General features: G+C 46.1%; 4 protein-coding genes across 4 annotated transcripts in view; 3 read left to right on the top strand and 1 right to left on the bottom strand.

Annotated features, from left to right (window-relative positions):
* Positions 1 to 3759, top strand: part of tbk1 (TANK-binding kinase 1) — an 8801-nt gene extending 5042 nt beyond the window's left edge. Inside the window, exons 12-21 of the mRNA XM_008401669.2 lie at positions 93 to 194; positions 268 to 346; positions 662 to 783; positions 893 to 969; positions 1084 to 1123; positions 1313 to 1414; positions 1496 to 1592; positions 1715 to 1809; positions 1888 to 1959; positions 2103 to 3759. Of these exons, the coding sequence (XP_008399891.1) occupies positions 93 to 194; positions 268 to 346; positions 662 to 783; positions 893 to 969; positions 1084 to 1123; positions 1313 to 1414; positions 1496 to 1592; positions 1715 to 1809; positions 1888 to 1959; positions 2103 to 2142 (826 nt within the window). The 3' untranslated portion in view covers positions 2143 to 3759. The remainder of the gene's footprint in view (positions 1 to 92; positions 195 to 267; positions 347 to 661; positions 784 to 892; positions 970 to 1083; positions 1124 to 1312; positions 1415 to 1495; positions 1593 to 1714; positions 1810 to 1887; positions 1960 to 2102) is intronic.
* Positions 3760 to 6665: 2906 nt separating this feature from the next.
* On the top strand, positions 6666 to 10796 carry gpr19 (G protein-coupled receptor 19). The gene is made up of 2 exons (XM_017302956.1): positions 6666 to 6955; positions 8562 to 10796. Exon 2 carries the CDS (start codon positions 8588 to 8590, stop codon positions 9854 to 9856), a length of 1269 nt encoding a protein of 422 aa, XP_017158445.1. The 5' UTR covers positions 6666 to 6955; positions 8562 to 8587; the 3' UTR covers positions 9857 to 10796.
* On the bottom strand, positions 10786 to 12923 carry crebl2 (cAMP responsive element binding protein-like 2). The gene is made up of 3 exons (XM_008401670.2): positions 12666 to 12923; positions 11784 to 11981; positions 10786 to 11482 (listed from the first exon to the last, which is right to left on the bottom strand). The coding sequence occupies exons 1-3, from the start codon at positions 12678 to 12680 to the stop codon at positions 11327 to 11329; spliced, it is 369 nt and encodes a 122-aa protein (XP_008399892.1). The 5' UTR covers positions 12681 to 12923; the 3' UTR covers positions 10786 to 11326.
* Positions 12924 to 14504: 1581 nt separating this feature from the next.
* The window catches only part of dusp16 (dual specificity phosphatase 16), a 7996-nt gene continuing 5939 nt past the window's right edge, over positions 14505 to 16561 (top strand). The window contains exons 1-2 of the mRNA XM_008401673.2: positions 14505 to 14818; positions 16136 to 16561. Of these exons, the coding sequence (XP_008399895.1) occupies positions 16338 to 16561 (224 nt within the window). The 5' untranslated portion in view covers positions 14505 to 14818; positions 16136 to 16337. The remainder of the gene's footprint in view (positions 14819 to 16135) is intronic.

Consider the following 16561-nt stretch of genomic DNA (forward strand, 5'->3'; position numbering starts at 1 on the left):
CTGCAGCGTGTTGTCATGTACGGTGGCCTGGAAGGCCCACGCTGCAGCGTGTTGTCAAACATGCGTGTGCTGTAACGTGTTGATCCTCACAGAGAGCTGATGAAGGAAGACTACAATGAAATTCTGCACAAGAAGTCTGAGGTTTTCCGCCTGTGCAGCATCTGCACGCAGCAGCTGGAGAAGGCAGAGCACCTGTGAGTCTGACCCACTGGAACCAGAACCGGCAGGTCCAGCTCTGTGACTAACTGGAGGCATGTTCTGCTGCAGGTTGGAGGTTCTGATGCAGGCCAACATGCTGACCTCGGAGTACGAAGACATCGCTGACATGCACAAGAAGGCCCTCAGGGTGAGCCCTTCCAAACTAAACATTTAACTTATTAACTCGACTAAATATGCAGATTAACTAACAAACCTGGTGTGGCAAGAGAAGCGTTTAGTGGTTTCATGCATTGGATCTTCAATCTGATTAAAATGTGTCAATTAGTTTTGCTCTGAATGTTCTGGACTGAACTCAGATATTATTTTGTCACCACTGTGACAGACTGGGACCAATCAGAACCCAGGGAAATCTCTGGGTTCTGATTGGTCGGGCTGCGGGTCCATTCAGGTGGTTCTGTGTAGGCTGTCGGAGTTCTGGTTCTGATTGGGAATGTCTCTGCAGATCTCGAGTTCTCTGGATCCCATCGAGAGAACGACGCAGGACGTCAAGAGCAAGATCCTGCCTGGAGGGGTTCTGACCGACAGCTGGACCCTGCAGGTCGGGACGCACCCCGAGGACAGGAAGTAAGGCTGCAGGAGGCGGGGCAGGGAGAGGAAGGGCCAGGTGGGGCGGGGCAGGGCAGGTGGGCGGGGCCTGGGGGTTTTAATGATGCCGTTATGTTTCTGTCTGCAGTGTGGAGAAAATCAAGGTCCTGCTGGACGCCATCACTGCCATCTACCAGCAATTCAAGAAGGACAAAGCAGAACGACGTAAGACCCGCTTCCTCCACAGCAGGACAACCTGGAGGTCACCGGCTGACCCCCGGGGTCACCTGCTGACCCCCGGGGTCACCGGCTGACCCCTGACCTTCTCTGTGATTTCAGGTCTTCCATACAATGAGGAGCAGATCCACAAGTTTGATAAGTAAGTAATGAAACATGAAGGAACCAGGAAACATCTCTGGTTCTGTTCTGGCCCGGCCCGAATCGGCCCGGTTCTACAGAACAACCATAGAAATCTGACAGAGCATTAAATATTAATTTGACCTGTATTTAATCTGCTGAGTGGGTCTGGTTCTGACTGGTTCTGGTTCTGGCCCGGTTCCTCCAACAGGCAGAAGTTGGTGATCCATGCTGGCAAAGCTCGCTCTCTGTTCACCGACGAGTGTGCCATGAAGTACCGACTCTTCATATCCAAGAGCGAGGAGTGGATGAGGTGCGGTCCAGTCCCCTGGTCCTGGTTCCGGCTCAGTTCCCTGGGTCCAGTCCAGTGACCCGGTTCTCCCTCTGCCTGCAGGAAGGTCCACCATGTTCGGAAGCAGCTGCTCGGTTTGTCCGGTCAGCTGATCGGCGTGGAGAAGGAGGTGACCGTGCTGCTGGACCGGGCCGCCAAGGTGAACCCTGACCCGGAACCGTCCCGCGTCCTCGTCCTCTGGTTACCATGGTAACCTGAGGCTGAGACGCCTCCTCTCCCTCTGGTTGCCATGGTAACCAGCTGAGCCTGTGTTGGTTGCAGCTGCAGGAACAGCTTCCCCAGAAGGTTCTGGTTCCGAACGTGATGAAGGCCCAGTCGTACCTCAGCCCCAACACACTGGTGGAGATGACGCTGGGGTAAGCCCGTCGGACCGCCGACCCGCTCCAGAACCGGTCTGGTCGGTCTGGTAACCTGCTGCTGTTCCTCTTCCTCAGGATGAAGAAGCTGAAGGAGGAGATGGAGGGAGTCGTCAAGGAGCTGGCGGAGAACAACCACTTCCTGGAGAGGTCCGCTTCCCCAGCATTACTGGTTCTGTTTGGGTCACAACCGGATCAGGACTGGATCTCTGAATGCCACCCTGTGCTCAGGTTCTGACTCGGTTCTGATCCGTGTGTGGGCCGGGTTAACCTGAGTTCTGGTTCTCCTGCAGGTTTGGGACTCTGACCCTGGACGGAGGGCTGAGAGGCTGACCCGGTCCGCGGCGCCGTGTACATACGCTCTGTAAATACTGTTGGACTCTGACGGGCCCCCCGACCCGACCTGCTGGGGAACCATACATCAGAACCGCTCTGTTGGACGCAGAACCCACCATCACGTTCATGACTCCATTCTCCAAAACAGAGCCGGGCCAGAACTTCCAGCAGAACCTCCCGTTGCACACCAAGGCCGGATCTTCAGCTGAATGCTTGTTCAAAAATGAGACGGAACAACGTTTGAGTCGTGGTGTTTTCCTTTAAATACTGTCAGACACATCACAGCAGTAACACAGCATTATGCTGCCATAACCTGATGGGATTATTAGCTGATCCTGCAGCTCAGAGTTTACTGGAGGATATTACTCATCTAGTTTTTATTATTTCTATTTTTAAAGTTCTAAATATGTTGACAATGTTTCATTGTCACAGTAGCAGCAGACCCAAACGTGCTAAATGCAGACACAGCAGCAGTCTGGGTCGGGTCTAATGAAGCTCCAGCTGATGAGTCGATATGTTTGCATATCCTCCTCCTTTCTGATGATCAGCATATGTTCTGAATATTCATGAAGGCAAAAACATGAAATTAAACAGCAACAATTTGGGTATTTAGCCTGACAAGACAAAAATAAACATTTTCATCACTTTCATTTACAAATGTCACTGTTTCAAGCTAAATATAGAAATTGGAGCTAAATATTTAGATAACTACTACTTATAGTATTAAGCTCTGAGTATTTAACATCGTTAGTTGACTGCTGGGTAAATATCTTGTTTATTTAGCACAGCGCTAGCTCAATAGCTAGTTTACAAACTTCGCTAGTTCAGAACTAAATATTTAGCTAATATGCTAATTTTCTTGCTGATAAGCGGAAGTGGACTATCAAAATAAAAGTACTGAAGTATAAACTGCTGGTGAGATAGAAATGCTGATGCGTCGCTGTTGTAGCCGTGTTGACTTTAAAACGACTCAACCTTTGTTCGACATGTTCAGAAGAATCGACCATAAAGAGGTAACATAACTCGATTAGAAGAGTGCAGTTTATAGATTGTAGTTTATTTTGGCAGTCCACTTCCGTTTTTCTGCCGGAGAATTAGCATATTGGCTAAATATTTAGCTAGTGGCAAAATTTGTCCGATTAAATATTTAGCTTTGTAACTGAGACTCATGAATATATAAATAAAGTAGCAAAAGTATAACTCAAACTGTATTTTATTTTATTTTTTTTGCTCTGACAAGTTAAAAAACCCAAATTGTTGCTGTTAGTTTTTGACTAACGAGCTGCGCAGTCCTGATTAGCTCTCCAGCAACACGCTAAGCTTTTACAGATCAGGTCCTGGATCAGATCTGCTCGCTTTTATTTCATTTTTCCGAATCTAACCCCGACTGTTTCCCAGACTCAGGTTCTTAACAGTAAACCCAGTTTACATGACGGTTCTGTTAAAGACAAAACCACTTATTGACACAAATAATTCAGCTGAACAAATCGCCAAGAACCCTGGATCAGATAAAGTTCCCCTGGATGTTTGGGAAATAATTTATATCATTTTGGTGAAAGTGTGTAGCTTTAATTGTTCAGAAAAACATTAGAATAAACCCAGTTCAATGTCCAATCGGCTTTCTTTGCTTTAATGAACGTTTGGTTCTAAACCGGTTCTTTTTTATCGGTAATCCTCGTTACTTTCCTGGTTCCGTTTAATACAGATATAAAGTGAAAGCAGAGATAAGACCTGAGTGAAGTTGGCCCCCCACCTTCTTCAAATCAGATAAAATAGGTGTCAAAACATTTGTGCTGTTCACATCATTTTCAAGATGCTAAGAAATGCTTCTAGAGGTCATGAAAGGTCATGACCTCCTCCTCCCCCCACACTTCAAATCAGGTAGAATTGGTGTCAATTAACTCGGTTTTCTTTATACTGCTTTACTTTTGAGATATTAAAGTTTAAAGGTCTAAAGGTCCCCCGTGCTCTGAAACATGTTTCCGGAAGATGAACCAGATTAGATTTTTCCTCTGCTGTCAGAACGTTCTGGAGGTTTTAGTTCCTTTTTCTCATCCTGGTTCTGATCTGTTCGTTCAGGGAGCCTTTGTTCTGCTCTTCTCCACTCCGCTGCTGGTTTCCCATGGCAACCGGCCTGTGCTGCGGTCGTCATGGTAACAAGCTAAGCCCACAGCCAATCAGAGCAAGCGGCCGTCTCCTTTTATAGAGGCAGATAGAGGTGTGCCGAACCGGATCTGAACCTGTTCATGTAGTTCTGCTTCAGTCTGGAGACTTTCACCGAGATCCAGCCGGAGGTCCATGTCACTTCCTGTCTGTTACCATGGTAACTGCTGCTGCAGAACAGGTCAGGTTCCTGTTTCTAGATGAGGTCAACCAATCAAAGCCCAGAAAAGATAAAGATGAGGCCACACCTCTTCATCACCAGGAGTGATGGATCTGTCTTCATGAGAACATCTTTGATCCTGATGAAGCTCTTCCTCTCCTGCTGGGCCCCTCTAACCATAGACATAACATAAGGATAGACCCTCATGGCCGCTCTCGCCTATTGTCGCTGACGAGATTTAGGGCGGCCATCTTGGAGCGGTCCACCACTCCACTCAGTGTTACGTGTTTAGCAGCACAATGATGTATCAGCGCATTTAATCGATCATAACACGCTTTTTTGTTACTGGAAACCATATTCAATCATCTATCAAAGCTACATTTATAAACAATTGTATTATTTAAGTATGTTTTTAATACATAGTTCAGCATATTTAAATATACTTAGTGGCTATAACAATAGAATAGGAATGGAATATTCTGATATTGATGTATGATGAGCAKATTACAAAGCACACAGCYGTTCATMATTKATTYWATAAATTATTTAGTAAGATCAATACATATTTATATAACTATACAAACACAAATTAATAATGATTAATACTGAATAATATGTATTGGATACATGTTTATATGTATGTATGTACATATAGATTTATGTTTTCCAGCTGATGAGTTCTATGTTCAGAGACTCAGCAGCTGAGATTGAGTCTAAACTCTGATGTGATTCATCCTGCAGTGAATCGTCTCTCTTTATAGATTCTCCCTCTTCTTCCTCACATCGTGTCTTTAGGAAACCTTCAAAACAAAAACGGAAGATTTGGGATGTATCTTACTAGTGAAAGAATTACATATAAATAATAGTCTTTACCACCTGTGTAAACTTTGCTGGTGAATGTTATAACACATAATATAAGTTTTATAATGTGTTACATTGTTTCATTTCTAATATAGGCTCTTGTGTCAGATAATCTAAGTCAATGTTAGAGAATAATAATTATTTTAGATTTACAGAATCTCAGTTATCCTTCATAGCGGCTGAACCCGTATTACACCAAACACTGTAGCTAATATTAGCTGGTATCTCGCCGGTGGACATAAATACAGTAAAGTAATATTATAATCACAATATATACACAGTAATATGTCCATCTTACTTGTGACATGTTGTCTGTGGAGCCTCACATCAATAGTCCATCGATCAGAACAACAATATCCTCAGTGCTGAGGCATCTTCTGCTGTTTTGGTTGAGCAAAGTAGGAGGGACGACCTCTCCAAGATGGCCGCCGTATTTCCTGCGCCGGAGCAGCCAATGCGGGGTCTACTCTTATATTATGACTATGCCTCTATCGCCTCTGTTCTGGTTCTCCTAACCGGATCTCGGTTTCATCTCCATGAACCGGCCAGGTTCTAAGGTTCGGAACAGCTCCCCCTGCTGGCCTGGATCCCGCATGGTGGACGGGGAGTTCCGGGTTCTTCCCTGTGATTGGTCCGTTTAGCTCACCTGGCCCAGAGTCGAATCCTGACTTCATTCACTCAGGTAAGAAGCATCAGTTTCTTCTGCTTGGGTTCTGGTTCTGGTTCTGGTTCTAGGGTTAGGCTCAGAACCAGAACCTCCATCTGGACCGGTCTGTCTTGAGGTCCGGATTGTTAAATATTGTGGAAATAACAGATTATTTATCTTTATCTTCAGATTATTGCTGACTGAATCTTCAGACTTTCTGACATAACCTTGGATGTTGTTTTATGTGTTTAAGAACTATGAACACGAACTCATTCAGTTCTAACTGGGAACCATTTCACATTTCAAATGTATTTTTAAACCCTAAACATAATTTAAGTTAACCTGAGTTAGCTAAGCTAGTTTTCAATTATAGTCAATTTAGCAGTTGTTCTATAAAAATTAACAAAATTAAAATAGTACATCATTAACAATTACATGACAAGAAATCATGTTTCCTAGAGAAAGAAAAGCAGAACCATTTCTGGGTCCTAGTGGAGACGTTCTTCACATGTTTTGAGCTGGTTCCTTAAAGGTGTGCCTTCTATTGTTACTTTTGTTTATTGACTTTTATGAAATTTGATTAATAAATGAACTGAACATTTTTCTTATCCTTTATTCTTGTTTTTTCCTCGGGGGCCCCTTGTTTTCCCGCCCTGGGCCCCAGAAAGCGCTCGGCCCGCCCTGCTGCGCCTCCTCTTCATCAACCTCTTCATCCTGAAGACGGACAGCCATGATGTCTGCCGCCTCTTCTTCCTTCTGCTGCTGAAAACCCAGGGATGAAGCTCCGCTTCTTCCCGCTGGTCCGGATTCTGTAGCGGATTCGGAACCCGCCGGACCGCTGGTTCGGTTCTGTCTAGCAGCAGCAGATGTTCGGCCGCCTCGCTGACGCTGCGACACGGTTTGTTTACGTGTGAAGAGGATGAAGATCCGGAGATCCAGGAGGAAGAACGACGACAGGAAGCTCCAGTGATGCCGAACATGTAAGATTCGGTTCGGTTCGGTTTTAATGGTTTGGGTTTAGAAACGGTATATATGGCGCCAGTATTTTTCCATGAGGTCCAGGTTGGACGTGAAGGCGGTGATGAAGATGGAGGCTGAGTTTAAGGAGGAAGGTCTGCTGGTTCCGTTCATGATGGATCCAGATTCTGGAGCGTCTGGGTCTCAGTCAGAACCGGATCAGAATATTAACTGGACCAAACAATCTAATTTCTGTCCTGATCTCAATTTATGATTTCATTTTCTTATTTTTAAAGAGTTTAAAACATATTTTTATGAGTCTCAATGTTTTCCTTTCATTTGGGAAAAAATCAATCAGGTTTATTGATTTTGTTGTTTTGCTGCTGTGATCAGAACTCTGTCATTCGGCTCTGAATCGATTCCCATTTGATTGGTTTGTGTATTTTAAAGGACGGTGTGTTTGTGCATCTTCCCTCTGGATCTCAGGCAGGTCCTGGATTTCTCTAGCCCGAAAATCTTAACCACTATTTAATTCAGGAGCTTTAAGCTCAGAGGGAATCGATCCAGAAAAGTGTTTCCTAACAAGAAGATGGTCCGGATCAGCGTTTGGATCTCCGGTTCCGACCCGTTTGGCTCGCTCTAACAGGTTGCTAACGAGTAAATCCAGCCGTGCCAACAGGTCGGCGTCTGTAAACACAGTTTTCTCTCATGGGTCCCTCCCAGCGCTAATGGGTTCCCCCAGAGGAGCCGCGGGTCCCTGCAGAGTCCTAACTGGTCCCAGTGAGGGACTGGAAATCAGGAGCGATGAAATCTGTGGCTGGGGGTTTAAGAGGAGGAGGTGTTTCAGGCTGGTACTAACACTACTAACCAGTGACCTGATTAACTCAACCACCGACTGATAGAGGAACACATCCTGCTCCAGATCAATCTAGTAAAACCAACATGGCCCCTCATTTTTTTATCTTTCTGACGTATCCACCCAGTTAAAACACCAACCTTTCAATGAACCCAATCAGTCTATCCAAAAGGATAAAAAAAAACATCAACCAAACCATTCAGCAGTCAGGAAGTCAGCCTAACTACCAACTCCTCCCCAATCTACTCTTGGTCTGTTCACCGACCGACAGGGGGAATCCTTACTAACCCCGCAAATTACCACCCAGTCTTATTCACCAACTCAACTGGCCAAGGAACCAAACTTCTAACTAGTATCACATTAAGATCTTTTGACCAACCAGCCAGCAGATGGCCACCAACAACCAACCAGTCAACCAAGTAGCTAACTCCCTGGGAGAACCTCCTCCCATCCCTCTGAACTTCAGAATAAATTGAAAGAAAAGACTGGAAGGGAGTGGGCTTTTCCAGGGACACGAAACTCACTCAACAACTTCCTCTTTTACCTAGCAACCCGTTACCAACATCTAACCACTGGCCAGTCTGTTAACTTGTTTGGTTATTGACTGGTCATCCAATCTAGAGCCAATTCTGAGTTTTACTAACCGTTTAGGTTCTTGGCTACCTGAGCAGGTCCGGTACCTCCGATGGTACCGGACCTGCTTTAGAAATACATTCAGAAGGTTGTTCTCTCAGCTCTGTCTGTCTAGTGACTGTCTGTTTCTGTCTCCACAGCTCATCTGTGACGCTGCGATATAGAAATGGTGTATGCTCAGTCCACAAACAGAGTTGGTGTGAATCCGTCCTTCTACTCCCCGTTTTTCAAGAATCAGATGTCATTTAACTTCTCCAAGAAAGAGAACTTCACTGTGCTGGCTGCCTTGCCCACCACTGCGCTCTACAGCCCCGAGGGCTCGACCCCCAGGCAGCCCAACGCCACCGCCGCCTCTGGCGACCTGTCCTCAGGGGAGGTCGCCATCCTGGGCCTGGTGTTCGGCTTCCTCTGGCTGGTCTCCATCCTGGGAAATGCCCTTGTTTGCCTGGTCATCCACAGGAGCAGGCGGACTCAGTCCACTACCAACTACTTTGTGGTGTCCATGGCGTGTGCAGACCTGCTCATGAGCTTGGGCTGGGCTCCGTTTGTCCTTCTGCAGGTGGCTGCAGGACAATGGCCACTGAGCGCTGCTGCCTGCAAGGTTGTTCGTTACCTGCAGCACCTGTGCCCTGGCGTTCAGGTTTATGTGCTGCTGTCCATCTCTGTGGACCGCTTCTACACCATTGTCTATCCGCTCAGCTTCAAGGTGTCCAGAGAAAAGGCCAAGAAGATGATTCTGGCTTCATGGTTGTTTGATGCAGCCTTTATTGCCCCCTGTTTCTTCTTTTATGGCTCTGCAGACAGTCATTGTGACTTTTTCCTCCCAAGCAGTTGGGGCAGTATCACCTACGCTGCATTTCACCTTCTGGTTGGCTTTCTGGTCCCAGTTGGACTCATCATTTCCTTCTACCAGCGGGTGGTTCGCTACATCTGGAGGATCGGCGCTGACGGCCATACGGTGCGTCGGACCATGAACATCGTCCCGCGGACTAAAGTTAGGACCATCAAGATGTTCCTCATGCTGAACTCAGTTTTCTTCCTCACCTGGACGCCCTTCTACGTGGCCCAGCTGTGGCACCCTGAGGAGGCCGACACGCCCAGCAGGCAGGAGCTGCTGTTCTTCACAACCATCGCTTGGGTCTGCTTCAGCTCCACGGCCTCCAAACCCACCCTGTACTCCGTCTACAATGCCAACTTCAGGCGCGGCATGCGGGAGACATTCTGTATGTCATCCATGAAGTGCTACCGCAGCAACGCTTACACCATCACTGCCAGCTCCCGGATGGCCAAGAAGAACTACGTTGGGGTGGTGGAAATCCCAGTCCAAGCTAAGACCATCACCAAGGACTCGGTGTACGATGCGTTTGACCGGGAGGCGAAGGAGAAGAAGGTAGCCTGGCCCACCAACACCAACCCGCCCAACACTTTCGTTTGAGCGACTGAGCCAACGCCACGGTTATAGGGCGCCATTTGTCACGTTACACAGTAAAATATTACCAGCAGTAATTTGGTTTATTTAACCTGTTAGAGGACAAAATGTGCAAGCTAAACATTTAGATAGCAAGCTAAATATTTTGCTTGCCATCCAAATACTTGCTAGTTGAATATTGCAGTTGTAACTGAATATTTATCTAATAAAATTACTATCCGATGTTTAGATGTTTAATTTGAAATAAATATTTGATTGGGAGGTACTATCCAAATGTTTATTATCCAGATTAAATGTTTATTTTGCTAACCAAATATTGAGTTACAACCTAAATATATACTTGCAAGCTAAACACCCACATTTGTTCTCTAAATACTTCATTTGAAAGCTAAATATTTAGCTTGTAAACTAAATATCTAAGTTGGAACCCTTATATTTATAAATGCATGAATAACTTGAAGATATGACTTTGAAAAACAGCCACATTTTTTTCTTTGAGTTGCTAAATGAACCAAATTATTTGTGTGAATGTCTTCCTGTGTGACCGAACAGACTCTCAGATTGTTTGTTGGTTTAAAGGGCTTCTTTCTGATTGGACCGCGCTCCTGGCAGCCATGTTTTCTACGTCACGTCTCATGTTTTCACGTTGCTTCATGAGCGCAGCCAATGAACATCAACAGCTACTTGTGTGATTTGTGAGCTAGAAGCTAACGTAGCGCTGACGTCATGTGTTGCTTCAAGAGACGCTAGCAGAACCGTGAAGCTGGTTCTGATTACCTCAACTGGACCGAAGCCGAAGAGTTAACGGGATGTAGTGTGGCCGGTAGGTGGCGCTGTAGGCTGTCTTTAGCTGTTGCCACTCAGAACCGGAACCAGGACCAGAGGGAACCCGGTTCTGGTAAATGATGTAAAAATGAAATAAAGGAAGCCGAGAATTTTCATCAGAATCATGATTCTGGTTTATTTGCTTTGACAAACTGAAGTTCTGTAAAAGCTACAAAGGTTCTTCAGAACTCACAAAGTGCTTCTGCTACAATAAAGAAAGTGCACAACATTCAGGAAGGATTACATCGACCAGAACCAGAACAGAAAATCTGGGATTCCTCGGGAAACGGGTTCTGGATCTGCTGATTTAGACAGAATCACCTGAAAACGAAGCAAAAAACGGATCCATGACTGGATTAGTCAGATCCAGAACAGAAACGTTTAGCGAGACGATCAAACTGTAACGTCTTTTTCTCAGGAGCTGAAAGCCGAGCGGATCATGTGACCTGGAAACAGCCAGGTAACCTCCGAGTGTCGCCTGAACAGGTGGGAGGCAGGAAGCGGGAGAAGACAAGATGGCCGACCTCAGCAACGTGGGGACAGATCAGAGCAGATGGAGCGGACCCCGGTATCCGGGTTTTATCCGGGGGGTCTCCGGGTTGTTTGGGGTCACAGAGTCTAGCTGACATGGCGGCGGCTCTGGGCGGCGGTCTAACTGTGGGCGGCGCTGGCGCTGCTGTTCTTGCTGTTCTTGGCCGCCTTGGTGCCGGTGCTGCTCGGAGGAATCTTCTGCTCGTCTCCGGTCAGCAGAGCTTTGATCTCCGACGGGATCTTGCCCTGATCCATGGCCGAGCACCACTGCTTGTACTGCAGGGAGAGAGGCAGGTGAGACCGAGCCGCACCAGAACCACAGCAACATGGTTCTGATAACGAACTGGTTCTCATTAAATGAGTCCAATTCAAATGGCTGAATTCACTGGGAAACTGTGTTTTAGGTGATGGATGGATGGACGGACCCAGATTTAATCAGAACCAGTCAGAACCTAATGTCTTGGTTCTGATCAGCCCAGTTTCAGTGAGTAGAACCTGAACAGGAAGCAACGGCTCTCAAGCGAAGCTCTTCCGGTTCTGACCCTAGCAGAACCGGAAGTGTCCCGCAGCAGCTCACCATCTCCAGCTCCTCCCGCAGTGCGCAGATGGCCCTCTCCTTACTGGAAACCAGTTCCTCCAGGTACTGGTAGCGCAGCTTCTTCCGGGCCCGGCACTCCCTGGCACTCTGCCGGCTCCTCTCCAGCTTGGCCTTCAGGTCGATCTTAGCCGGCTTCCGGCCGCGTTTTCCGGGCTTCTTCACTTTCCCAGCCACCATCTGCAGGGTAGAGTTCGGAACCAGAGGACAGGTTCAGTAATGGGTCTGTGGTTCTGGAGCTAAATTCAGTATAAGATACAGAACCAGAACTTTAATGGCTTTCACCTGTTGGACCTTTGGAATTTGCTTTACTTCCGGTTCTTATTTTGATTTTCAGAATAAAACCTGACTCGTGTTACAGAACAGTAAAAAGTATACACACCCTTCCAGGTTCTTTGCGGTCCAAAAGAACTCTGTCTCAGAACCGCTGACCCAAAGAAAACAAAACCTGCTCAGACTCCAGACCTCCAGAAGAACCAAACAGAACCAACCAGCATACCTAGGTGGGCCCCATATGGGGAAAAGGAGGGCAGACAATTTCCCATATGGGGCCCACCTAGATATGCTGGCAGGGCACCTGAACCGCACTGAGCATGCACACACCCCTGATTACCTACTAATGGGCCTGCAGAACCTTCCAGAACCAGCAGCGCGGCATCAGAACCAAAGCCCAGCCTCTGTCCGACCCGAAGCGGGGGAACCACTAGCTATGTTCACATTACAGGAGATCGATTCTGATCCAACAGAACCGATTTGGAGACAGAATCTTGACCAATCAGAACCGAACCTTTGTACTCTAACCGGGTTCGGTGGTCTAATCCAGTTGATTTTGGACGAGCCCGGTTCGGCAGAGTGACTCATTACCTTGTTATCTTCCATTTCGATCCAAAGCGAAACAAAGACCCGGGATCGGAAACGGAACCGAGCCCGAGCAGCAGAACAGCAGCCGGTTCGGCTGACCCGAGTTCAGGAATTGCTTTTAGTGTCGAACCCAACTGATCCAGCTAGAGATGGAAGATGGTTCCGTTTGATCCAGATCAGGGAAGTTTCTGATTTGTTTACATCTTCGCTTCCTGTCGCTCTTCTTCTTCTTCTCCTTCTTCTTCTTCTTGTGCTTCTTGTTCTTCTTCTCCTTCTGTTGATCGCTTGCTGCAACCTGTAGCGCACCGCCCCCTGCCGGACGCAGAGGGCACAACACCAAACTAAAGTTAGAAAAGAACAGATATTCTGCACGGTTCTGTAACATAATCATATTTATGTTCATTTTATTCTCCATTTCTTTAATTTTATTATTGTTTGCTGTTCCCATGGAAACCGTTTGAAGATCTGAACAAAGTTTTCCTGAACTGGAAATGCCTGGAGGAATTCTGCATGTTAGAAATGAACGGGTGATAATCAGGTTAAATTCTGCTTTTAGTTTTCCCAGAATCTTGTCAGAACCAGGGAGAAGTTCTGACTAATGAACCTCCTCAGCTGACTCCTCTTAATGTGGAACAGCAGTACTCTGTGGTTTGGGTTTATCTGAACCAGAACCGGGTCTGATGAGTTGACCATCTCTTCCTCTGATCTTTTTATTTTCCAACGATCTCTGTATCAGATTTTCTCAGGGAGTTATCCATGCATGCTAATTGCTCCAGAATGAGACGGTTTCCTATGTGCAGCGTTCCTTTGTCCCGTCGCTGCTCCCTCTGGAGCAGCATGGGGCTCAGCTGACTTCCTGTTACACAACCAGAGAGGACAACTCTCTGCAACTAGCATCAACCTCAGCCGGCCGGTTGATCCTGAACACCATCTAGACTCGGAGGGTTTCCTCCATCACCTGCTGGGTTCACTCCTCCAGAGCTCAGGTGTCCTGAGGGAAAGCAGCAATGCTGCATTAGTTCTGATTGGTTCTTAATTTAGATGTTTGTTTCATGGATGCAGAGAGAGAAGTAGGAAGTTGAAACCATCTCTTCCATCCATCATAATGGATCGATTGTGTCCCCTACTCCAGCATCTTTCTAATATAGCCAGACAGACAGACAGGTTTAAAGAGGAGTGGCAAAAGCAAAGGAGGTGGATTAGCAGAGCTATAAGCATCCAGTCACACCACACTACTACACACAACTGTACCATTAAAAAACGGAAAATAAATACATCTGTGTGAAGACAAGATGGGTTTAAATAAAATAAGATTATTATGGTGCAATATAAACATATACTATGATGTATTTCTTATACAGTTGATGGAATATTTTAAGTAAAATTTCATTTTTATATTCATGCATTAGATTGCTATGTTTTAAATTTGTATGTTTTTGTAACTTTTAGTTGTGTTTATATTATTGGACTGTTAATTTAATCGCAAATCTTAAAATATTTTTAAAATTTAAATGTAATTTTATGTTTTCTTCAAAACATTAATCTAATTTTATTGGACCATATTCATTTATTACTGCATTTCTTCACTTGACTGATTCTTCTTCTCATTTGATGTGTGATTCAGTGTATATGATTATTTATCATAATATCTTATTGTTTATAATCATTTCTATTTGATTTTTCTGTTGTTTTCAGTAAACTTATTACTTTTATATTTTTGCAGTGTTCTGTTTATTGTTACCATTACATGATGAATTTATTTTTGCACTTTATTTTAGTGTATTATTTTTACTTTATTACATTTTTTGCAGTTCTAGAGCTCCACAGCTGAATGTGTTCTTAAAGCAACAGGACGCTGAAGCTGCTCTGCTGTAAGCGCAGCGTCAGTAATTGGGACGCTGGCCCTTTAAGAGACCTCCGGGTTCTTCGGACTCTGCTCCGGATGACGACTTGCTGTTATTTTTACCGCGGTGACCTCATCTCTTATGGCAGCGGTAGGACTTCGGTTCACTCAACCGCTTTCTGTTCGGTTTCTGCCGCCTCTTCTAGTCCCTTTCTCGGCCTTTAATTTCCGCTACATTTCCGCGGGCTTCCCCCGGAGCATCAGGCGGGACGGCGAAGCTGTTAGCCGGACTGTGACAAAGACTTTTCAGGCGGTGAGTTCACCGAAATTTCTCGTTGAGGTCCGAAGCTTCGGCGGCGGTTGGAGTTCCGTTACCGGGGCCTAAAGTTCGGGTCCTGGTTCCTGAGCGGTTCCATGGGCCTGGTTCCGATGGTCAGTCGGTGTTAAACCGCCACACAGTCCGGGGAAATGTCAGAGATGATCGGGGTCGATAGTTCAGAACCCAAAAGTTCTGGAAATGTCGGTCCGAATCCATCAGGTCCACCTTAAAGCTTTATTTCTGTACTCAATATCCACCCTAAAGTTATCAGTGCTCACGAAGTTCATTTTAAATATAACAAATATAATCCAGATTTTGCAGGTCCACCATCAGGTAAACTGAAAATACATAAATAAACCGCAGGTCCACCTTAAAGTGGTTCTATTATCGCCCGGTTCCGACAGACACACCAGGTCCACTTCATCCCAGACGGGGTTCTGTTGAGGTTCGGGTGGTGTTCCAGAAAAGCTTACAGCTTTCACTTTCTCTAAATTGGCTTAATATGAGCGCCACTTCCGGTTTTACTTCATCTGGTAATAAAGCTCAAAGTTTTGGTTCTTTGAACGTTCATTCACTTCAGAGCCGATTCTTTCTGCTGATTATAGATCTTTGATTTCAGGAACCAATGAAGCCAAAGGTTGTATCTGTTATTACAGAATCTGGTTTACAGTGAGGTTTGGACCTGAACCGGGTCAGATGTCAGCCTGTGGTTCTGATTCTAAAGCGTTTTGCTCTCATTTGGGTCCAAACTTCAGTTTGGCTCTGTAGATGTTTGAATGATTACCCATCTAAGCCGTTCCTGAACCTGAGTGGCGTTCTGTAAACGTCTCAGTGACCCGGTTCTGGATCCAGATGTTTATTAGTAGATCATGTTGCAGCAACAAGGACCTGCAAAGTGTTTTACACCATAAAATCATAAAATCATCTTGGATTCATTAAAGTAAGTTTTTGACTGCAGTGTTTTTTATCCTGGTGAAATAAAGATTAAATAAGGAAATCAGGAAACATCACATATGTTGATCAAACTCAGATTAACTCAGATTAACTCAGATTAACTCCAACCAGCTGGTTTTAGTCTGGATTAAAGGAACTCGGCTGTTTTTCAGTTTTCTGGAAGTTTGTTCCAGATCTGTGGAGCAAAGAAGCTGAATGCTGCTCCCCTCATCTGGTTCTGGTTCTGGATGCAGAGCAGAACCAGAACCAGATGATTACAAACTGATCAAAGTATTTAAATTCTATTCTGAGAGCTGAGTCGGGCCGGATCGGGTCGGACACGCTGTGGTTCTGATGGTCTGGATGTTTCTGTTTCAGGAAGTGTTGGCGTGATGAAGAAGAAGATGATGATGATGATGCCCCGCCCCCAGATGTGACATCATCCTGCCTTCATCTTCCTCACCTGCTCCTCCTCATCAGGACCTCTAACCCGTCCAGAACCATGAAGTTCTTCTGAGCCTCTCGTGTTCTGGAACCCGACCGGACCGCCACCGAGAAAGAAGAGGACCGGAGCGGAGCGATGCCCCGGCCCAGCGCGGTGCGGCCCATCGGGCCAGAGGCCCTGGTGGTTCTGCTGGAGGGCGGTTTGGACCGGGTGGTTCTGATCGACAGCCGGCCCTTCGTGGATTACAACACGTCTCACATCCTGGAGGCGCTGAACGTCAACGGCTCCAAGCTGATGAAGAGGAGGCTGCAGCAGGACAAGGTGCAGATCACCGAGCTGCTGCAGCACTGCGCCCGCAG

This window comes from Poecilia reticulata, unplaced genomic scaffold, assembly GCF_000633615.1.
Source record: "Poecilia reticulata strain Guanapo unplaced genomic scaffold, Guppy_female_1.0+MT scaffold_125, whole genome shotgun sequence".
NCBI classification, from domain to species: domain Eukaryota; kingdom Metazoa; phylum Chordata; class Actinopteri; order Cyprinodontiformes; family Poeciliidae; genus Poecilia; species Poecilia reticulata.

Coding starts and splice junctions, on each gene's coding strand:
- gpr19 (XM_017302956.1), top strand. CDS start 8,588: ATGGTGTATGCTCAGTCCACAAACAGAGTTGGTGTGAATCCGTCCTTC.
- crebl2 (XM_008401670.2), bottom strand. Junction 11,483..11,783: donor TGCGGGAGGAGCTGGAGATG/GTGAGCTGCTGC, acceptor CTCTCCCTGCAG/TACAAGCAGTGGTGCTCGGC.